At 33.1% G+C, this 9,496-nt stretch overlaps 1 protein-coding gene across 3 annotated transcripts in view; it reads right to left on the bottom strand.

Annotated features, from left to right (window-relative positions):
• Window positions 1–1,377: 1,377 nt before the first annotated feature.
• Window positions 1,378–9,496, bottom strand: part of LOC116337374 (homeobox protein 5) — a 30,524-nt gene continuing 22,405 nt past the window's right edge. For 2 of the 3 annotated variants that reach the window (XM_031761871.1, XM_031761872.1), the window contains exons 6-12: window positions 8,376–8,481; window positions 4,688–7,458; window positions 4,130–4,618; window positions 3,971–4,058; window positions 3,680–3,790; window positions 2,102–2,426; window positions 1,378–1,674 (exon numbers count right to left, since the gene is read on the bottom strand). In XM_031761871.1, coding sequence (XP_031617731.1) covers window positions 1,407–1,674; window positions 2,102–2,426; window positions 3,680–3,790; window positions 3,971–4,058; window positions 4,130–4,618; window positions 4,688–7,458; window positions 8,376–8,481 — 4,158 coding nt within the window. In that variant the 3' untranslated portion in view covers window positions 1,378–1,406. The remainder of the gene's footprint in view (window positions 1,675–2,101; window positions 2,427–3,679; window positions 3,791–3,970; window positions 4,059–4,129; window positions 4,619–4,687; window positions 7,459–8,375; window positions 8,482–9,496) is intronic. The other variant, XM_031761873.1, reaches the window with a different exon arrangement.

Below are 9,496 nucleotides of genomic sequence, written 5' to 3'. Positions count from 1 at the left end.
AAATTTGTAAAAAAAAAAGATAAATCTGTTCAGTTATGGTAGTAATCTTACATTATTGTGTATTTCGTATTGAAAAAGCAGTTGATTTTATATATATCATTTTTGTCTTGATGGAACATCAAATATTACGTTATAATATTTATTAGTTAATGTGCCTAAACTTAAATACTATTTTCAAATATCTTAAAAATATTCCAGAGTATTTACAAACAAAATGAAAAAGAAAAACAATAATTTATTTAGTAGCAGAAAAATTGCTGGAAAAAAAACAATAGTAACTAGAATTCAAAGAGCAGAGGGCGATGTGTTTCAAAAAATATATGCAAGATTGTACTTGATATCCACATTAAAGAAAATGTTGCCAACCTCTAACTTTGTTACATCATTCACATTTGAATCATTTCCAAAAAAATTAAGATCTCCAGAAGAAAGTTAGGATTCACTTTACATTATACTATACAAAAAAAAATTGTGTCTTAATACATTCATTCACTATTTCGAGGAATAAATACGAATTTCGTCTTTTAAATTACGAAATATAATAACAGAATATTTATCAAGTGACGATTATTTATCTTTGATTTCAGCTTAAGCCACATGGAAGTTATTTCATGTTAATAATTCATTGTTTCTCCGACCACTTTTGGCCCCGCACACTCTGTAATGATTGAGTTCAACTCATTCCGACATGATAAAATCCAAAACAAAGAAATGATAATATTATGATTACAATCTAATCGATAGATCAATCGTTTGATGGTAAACAATCCATCATGTATAAATAATCGGATCTTTATGATGTTTATTTTTGTTCGAAAATTTTTTTCGATATGAAATCGACTCATATAATCACATTTATTTGGTCATCCATTTCAATTGTTATCAAATCTGTCAATGCAGGTTCATCCAAAAAATAGTTCACCCTGTTTATTGAGGTTGTTACTGTGCCGCATAGATTCCAGTGTGAAAATGTCCACAATTGCTTTTTCATCCTATGCACATACACAGCGCACAACGTATGTGATATACGAAATTAAACAATTTTAGCTCTGCTATGCAACCATATGATTCATGGATCCTAGTTAGTGAATTAATAACATTCCAAAATGTCAATTTAAACCAATTTTATCGAAAACATATTTCGATTTACGCTGGATGGCATTTTTGTGAAATATTTTTTTTTAATTTTTTGGTAATTTTGATCATTTGAATAAAAGTAATCGCCGATTATCTCAAAATACCATCTTCAATTCTACTGATTTAGAAATAAGTTCACATGGGTTAAAAAATTGTATTATCAAAAGTAGTCCTCCAGTCACCACTGTACTTGATGTACATTTTCAAAAGTGAAGTAGGAGAGGTGTTCCCATGAAACAAGCCCCTTTAATCATAATGGAGATTAATCGTTAGCGTTGCTGTTCGATTGTGCATGATACTGTGCTCTTGTTATTGTTCGGTGGAGCTGGTGCAATTTTGATCAATTTTGTCTTCTGTTGTGCGGCTGTTGCTCTTGTGATACGAGCTCGTGTCGTTTTTGATGTGACCGAATTTGTAACCGTTTGATTCTTCACTAATACTGGTGATGGTGTTGTGGTTACCGTTGCCGGAATACGATCCAATTCGGTCATTGCTTCTTGAATTGCTTTTTCCAGTTGTGAGTTCAATTTTCGGCCCCTATTGACAAAATCGAAAAGCAAAATAAAATTAATTATTTCCATAAATGTGAAACCGATTGTAATAAATTGTATTTCATGCAAACTTAAACAAATTTCTATACCATTCTCTCTACAAAGAATTTCAAAGCATAAAATGCATAAAAACAAATCTGAATGTTCTACTCTTTTCAAAATCAATAAAAAAAATGCAAGATAATAGCTAATTTTATATTAAAGAGTGGTCAATTTTGTCCAATAAAACACATTTGGTTGGTATTTTCACAAGGATTTAAAGATAAATTTTCCTGATTCATATTTTATCCGACATAAAAACTAGATTATAATAAAGAAAGAGAATGTCGGTAATGCAACTGGGCATTCTGGTTCAAGCTATAGCGTAGTAGTAGTTTTTTAGTTTTTTTTTCTTAAAATTACAATATTCTCACTTTCGATTATCCTTTTGCGCTTTATGATGTGCATCCAATCCTTCGGATAAGCTTTTAAGTGATGAAATTTGTACGAGTTCAATGTTTGATTTGCCATTTTGTGGTTTGATACCAAACCATTGTACCCAGCATGTTGCGTCTTTTTGTGTTGTTCGGCTATTTGGAGGTGGAACGATTTTTCCTGGCCACGCTGTGTGCCCACGTACAGGTCCCCAAATCAATTCACCAACACTAAACGTTGACGAGGAGCTTGTGCACACAGTTGGTGAGGTAACCGATGTTGAATTGGCGCTCGTGATTTGTGACGTTGATGGTGTCGAATTTTCTGCGAGTTTTTGAGTGGTCGTTTAGATGTTCGTGTGGTTTTTTTTTTATTGTTTCAATATATATAGAGTATATATAGCATGTTAATGTGCAAATGATTATGTGTGATGTGGATTAAATACGGCATGAATGTGCATCACAATGTAGAATTTGATGAGAAAATTATTGCCATATATTTATGAAAATATTTTTGAAAATGTTTATTGTGTTCATGAATGTTGCTTATCAATTAATAGATTTTACCAATTTTATGCTTGACACCAATTTAATTTTTAATTTTTTTCGTTATTTACATATATGTTGTCATTGAAATTGATATATAAGTTATATGAACATGGTAAGTCTTTGACAATTTCACATTTTTAATGATTGCTGATTTTATTTGTTTGTTTGGATTTGTTGAAATTGATATTTATTTATCGATTGCAAATTGATTTATAGATTACGGTTATGAGTAAATGTTTAAATGTTGTATTCTCAGTTCAAGCTATGCCATGATGGGATTTAGTAGGAAGCTCAAAATGTTTATTTATTTTCTAAAAATCCTTCCACAGTTAATTTATATATAACATACTATAGTTAAAGTTCACTCAAAAAGCATATGTAAATGTTTATATACAACAAATTAGCCATTATTTATATCCTCTCCGAAAATACCAATTAATTCTATTATGTTAGAAATGTAACAAATGTGAGTATGTGACAATGAAATTTGAAAGAGACAAAAAAAGATACGTGTTTAAACTGCCAACTCAGGTGAATTTAATATCTTTTATTTTTCCAAATTTCTACGTGAAAGCATGTGTACATTGTGTTTGCATGGTTAATTGATATGTGAATGATGGAAATGTGTGTAATTAATGTAAGAAATGAAAAATTATAAATTTTTGTTCTATTTTTATATGTGACAATGACAGTTGATTTTAAGAACTTTACAAATCGCGTTGCATAGTTCTTTTATCAACCGTGCGATGTACGTTGCCCGAGCTGTCAACGAACGTGTCTTTGTTTCATTTTACAATAGAAAAATATATCCGGAAGTTATTTTAAAATTGTCTGTATCCGGTTATTCATTTGTAAAAAATAAAAAGATCCGTTTGATCGTTTGTAATCGTTGACAGCGTATAGCATATACCACATATGAAATAAAGGCATGCAAAATCTAATAAAAAGAATGATGATCTCAATCGATCTCAATGGATTTTACGTCTAAATATGATAAAATTAATGGGAAGAAAATAAATCTGTACTCACCATGCAAATCTGCTTTCATTTTGTAATTATTTCCATTGTTACAATGCAGCGTCGGCGTTTGAATTCGTCGAACCTTCATTTCGTTCGGTTTGAATATGGGGTACGAATTACCTTTTCGAATAGAAACAAAATATTTTTTTAGAAAATTTAAAAAGTATCTTTTTTTTCAAACTCAAATAACTGATCGATCTACATTATCAAGCCGTTCAAATGATAAACAACAATGTGTTATTTTTGTGTTTTTCGATAAAATGTATATTGATAGAAATGTGCATGCTATATATCTCTTACTCCGATCATAATCACTAGATGGTGATTGCGCACTATCAGCAACTGGAGACACCACTGAATCTGGTTCAGAGCTTGAAACGAATTGTACCTAAATTGTTGATGACAAAATCGATTAAATACTTTCTAAATATGAAGATTGTTGGTAATTGATAAACTCACCATGTTTATATCACTTGCAACACTTCTTTGGCTTTCTGGTCGTTCAGGACTTCGTGGACTATGTGTTGTGGTGTCTGGTGGTGATGATTGAACTGATTGAGGTATATTTGATGAGAGATCTGTATCATTCACCGAGCCATTGTTATTCATCATTGTAGTTTGCTGTTGAACAATGGTGGTGCTTTGTTGCACGAATGTTGGTCCATTCGATTGCGGTACAACAAGTCCATTTAGTCCAACTGGAGTGCCATATACTTGACTGAGTTGATTGTTTCCGCTTACAATGAATTGTTGATTTGCGCTATTCGGTGACAGAAAGCTTTTATTCTGAACAATGCCTTGAGGAGTGATTAGGCCACACGGTGCAACATTTTGGATTTGAAGAACGGTGTCCGATGTCATCATTAAACTAGCCGGCACAAGCAACTGCTGACCAATCAAATTCAAAGGCTGTAAAATAGTTTGTCCATTTTGCAGTAGGATTTGTTGCTGTAAACGATAACCAAATTACATATTTAGAAAGACATTAAGCATTGTTTGAGCGATTTTCGAACTTACCTCAATTGTCGTTTGAAAACTTTGAGATTGATGATATTGTGGGGTGATTTGAAGAACAGTCGGTTGTTGTGATGGTGTTTGAATTGTCGGTGATTGTTGCGGTGACTCACTTTGAGGTGATGTGGATGTACTTTTTCGTTTTTTAATGCGTCGCTTTGAATCAGGCGATAAAATGACTCGTTGATGGGTTTGCTGTACAAATTGATTTCCATTATCCGAATTAATGACATTCACCACTTGTCCATCAACTGTTGTAAACGATTGTGGTTGAATAACATAGCTCGCATTTGATAGTTGATTTAAGACAATGCCGCTGTTATTTGGCGATAGCAATGCGGTTGAATTATTGCTTCCGATGAATTGATTGTTGGTTGCAATTACATTCGATTGATTTGTAAGAATATTGGTTGGACTCAACAGACTGGCTGTATTTGAAATGACTTTATTTGCATTTGCCGTTGTCAATATATTGCTTGTATTTCCTTGTATAACATTTTGATTTGTATGATGTAATACATTTCCATTGTGTGAGAGCAAACCCGAATTATTAATAATCATTGGTTGAATGGCATTCGGTGAACTGACGATGAAATTCGAGTTTGTATTATTTGCCGTAATCACATTGTTTGGTGGTTGAATTAGATTGGGACTTTGAATGACAACATTATTGCTGGTGCCTTGTATAAGATTTGAGTGTGTTGTTCCGGCGATTGTGTTGTCATTGAGCCCCTGAACGATTTCGTTGCCAATCATGTGCGTATTTTGTGAATTAAGTACAACATTTTGTTGACCAGAGCCATTGTTCACAACCAATGTACTTGCATTTGTCGGCTGACCGATGATCAGTTGATTTGAATTTTTATTGTTTTGTGTTGGCATCACTAAAATTTGACATCCGGACGATGTCATAATAATTTGATTGGCCGGCTGTTGGACTTGAATATTTGGCAAATGCGCATGCGATGATACCGATGATGATGTATTCTCTTGCATAACCGCATGAATTGTTCGACTATTTGAATTTTTATTATTCACACCGACATTTGTATTATAATTAACATTGTTCATTGCTTTACTAACATGCACAGCTTGGGCCGGTCTAAGAATGCGATTTTCATGGATTTGAATTGTTGTTGTCGATCCGTTATCGTTTTGCAAACGATTCTTGTCGTGTGATAAACCAAATTGATTTGTGGTCGTTGTCGATGTCATTGCTTTGCCAGCAACAACAGATGTTATTGTATTTTTGCCACTCGTTTGACCGGCAATATACACGCTACTCTGTAATTTATTTAAATGGTTTTCGGCTTGTGAATTATTGATTGACACCGGTAAATCGGATGTGACCAATGTGTCTGGACTGGAAATTGGTGGACTTTCGTTACTCGTTGAAATTGTTCCAACCTGTGATGGACCTCGATCATTTACATTTGATTGAATTTCAATTATCGCCGATACATTGGCCGTACTCGATGACACCGGCGATTCTTGTGAGACGGATACAATTGGTGTCAAAACATTCGATTTATGTGGCAATTGAATATATTGATGATCAAACAGTTTTGTTTTACTGATGTTGCATGTTGGCTGATTTGATTTTACTAAAATAGTTTGTGGCTGGCTTTTTAATTCATTGATATCACAGTTATGATGAACTTGGACCACACCATTTGGTAAATGTGTAACATCGACCGGTAGACCGTTGTTATCGTTATCATTTTTACTTGATCCACCTGTTTCTTGATCAGACTGCGGCATTATAATTGTTTGCTGAGTTGTAACTACTTTTGGATATTGACCAAGACTAGAAAATTGTTTCGATTGAGATTGAGGTTGATGCTGGCTCATCATTGGATTTGATTGATGATGTTGGTGTTTTCCAGGTATTTGTACTGTTTGTGGTTTTAATTGGTTTTGGGTGCGTTTTCTTCCAATAAATTCATTCACTTTAACTGACGCTGCATCACTTGAATTACTTAGGAAGTCATTGGAATTGGAATAAGGATTCTGTATTATTCGCATGGTTTGCCCATTTGATCCGATGATCATTTGATTCTTGGAAATGACATTGCTATCGAATTGCTGTATATACACATTTTGATTTTGTTGCTGTTGCTGCATCACAGAGATTTGTTGTTGTTGCTGCTGTTGCTCATCGTTGTCATGAGAGATGACCATATTTTGATTACCCATTGCATTTACCGCATCAACCGATGACCGTGATGAGCTTCGGCTCGTATGCATTGGCGACTGATGATATATAGTTTGTGATGTGGAGTCGGTCGATTCATTATCTTGCAATTCGGGACTGTGCACATTTAAAATGGAACTGTGAAGAATGGCAGTTTGATGATTTAAATAACCAGTTGGATCTTCTTTGAAATTTGGCCGTTTCTTTGAATTGTTATTGCGCCGTTTTTGTGATTCGTCTTGCCATGGTGGTTGTGTATGCGTTTTCAATATATGTTGCTGTGGTAACGGAGGCACGCGACTATTTGCATTCGATATGTGGTTACTTTCAACATTTTGTCCAGCAATACTTTGTAATTGCTGTTGATGATTTAAAATTGAATTTTTTCGCCACGGTGGCGTTCGAGATACAGTCACATTTTCGATTTGATTTTCCGGTAAATCACTTTGTTCAGATGTGAACACAGCCTCTGCACTGGATGTACCATCGGTTTGAGAACTTGAATTTGCATTCAACACAGCATTTATGTTCAGCTTTTGATTCGATGATAAACAATTACTAAAATTCGTTGGATGTATACCTGCAAATGAAGTACAAATAACATTTATTAATAATTCATTTCTTTGAACATATTTCAATTAATTTCAATCAAATTATTCTCATAGAAATTGTTTCAATTAAGAATCGTCTGTCATCGACATGATACTGAATTATCATTTTCAGACTAAAATATTGGTTTTTTTTTGTTGTCTATTATAATGCAGAGCACAAACAATGAATTTTATTGTTTGATTAAATAAAATGAATCGATTAAATTTCTATTCAGCAATAAAACCTGACATCGTCACGCGCAGCATTCTTTGAATAATAATTTTTCTTTGTCTGGAAATATAAATAAATATGTAGTGCCATTGAATGGACGGAGAAAAGAATGCAGGTAAAGTTTATCATAATAGAAGAACTTGTTCTTCTTGTGCCGTTAAGCAATCTCATAAAATGACTCATTGTGATGCAATCTCGGGTCTCAGCGCTTTTCATATTGAAAATTCTTGTTAAATTCCCAAAGATTGAAGCGAAAATATATCAGATATACAGCGGTTGATATTGAACTTATGGGTCAACTGAAAACTATAACTATATATACACTAAACTCTTGAAATTCCAAAGGAAACACGAAACTGAATCATCGTACGCACACTCAGACAAACAAAAAGAAGAAGAAAGAAAACTAGATGGTTAAGGATAAAATGTATCCCCGATTATTGATCGGTTTATCGGGAAATAAAATTGAAAAACGTACGAATATGCTGAGTAAAAAACGGATAGTATATGTTATAAGAACAAAGAGAACAAATCAATTGAATATTTATGAACCAGCTACGCTAGACAAAATAGCTGGAATTTATCATTTATCGATGAAACATTCGTTGAAAGAGATGACTGAAATCAGAAATCGGCAAATTTTCAAATATCTACTTGAGTGTTTTGTATACTTACTTTTTGTTAATTGTTTATGTTGCTCAATCAATCGTGTGTGATGCAAGCAAGATGATGTTTGATTTGATGCTTGTTCTGGAGGTATTTGTAATGGCGAATTAGGAACCTGTGAAATGAAGTTAAAAGATATTTTCGTATTTAGTACACAATATAAATGCAATTCTTCTAGATTAATATTTGTTACTTTGATGAAAGGTTTATGATGTTATGGGTAATTTTTACGATTTTCACAAACAGACAAGTTGATGAGTGATACCGTTTAAATTTTTTTTATTCAGTCCAAAACCCATTTTACCCAATGACTCATACTGACTTTGAGCGGAGTAAAAAAATTCTAAATTGTGGACAAATTTATGTAAATACGTATTCTTATTTTCTTGTATATTTGATGTTCTGAATGGGTGTCAGAGTGGTCTGGGATGTCAAGGTATACCAGACAATAAATTGTTAGTCGGACGATTGTGTTGTGAAAACGGATGTATATTTTTTATTTTACGTCAAGCAAAAATGAATAGAATAGCAAGCACATGTCACAATTGGCAAGGGTACGGTAGTGACTTGCACCGATTTTTTTTTTACATATATTCTGAATTGTATGCTGATTATGTATTTGCGTGTGATTTTTTTATTAACATCAACTCGGTGATAATTTCATCGTTTTTTTTTCTCTCTCGTTCCATTCCTTTGAACGATAAAAATCATTTTTCAACACCAACCATACTAAGTATTTCTTTTCATTGTAATGCCACCTTCCTTTATGATTTCGTTTTTTTTCTCGATGCTTCCATTTTCAGACTCACATCGTTGAACTTTGTTTGCGACACGCTTAATATTGAACGTATATAAACAAGAACGTGATATAAAACGAATTCTTAATGTATCAATAAATATGATTGCGTGTGTGCGATTCGTTTACTAATTTAGTGCATGTATAAGTTGGGTGCAATGTTACATCAGTTTCAATGATTCGCAAAATTTCATGCACAAAGTGTCAAATTAGCTCTTATACATGTCTAAACTTGTTTCGTTACCGATTGTTCATGTTCTTTATGATAGGTTTTAAATGTAGTTTGAACATACTTTGTGTACGTAATTATTGTATTTGACTGCACAGGCAAAAC

This window comes from Contarinia nasturtii, unplaced genomic scaffold (assembly GCF_009176525.2).
Source record: "Contarinia nasturtii isolate CC-2019 unplaced genomic scaffold, AAFC_CNas_1.1 Cnas_scaffold_285, whole genome shotgun sequence".
NCBI lineage: Eukaryota > Metazoa > Arthropoda > Insecta > Diptera > Cecidomyiidae > Contarinia > Contarinia nasturtii.
The sequence above is the reverse complement of the archived record's forward strand: the minus strand, read 5'-3'. Positions and strand labels throughout refer to the sequence as shown.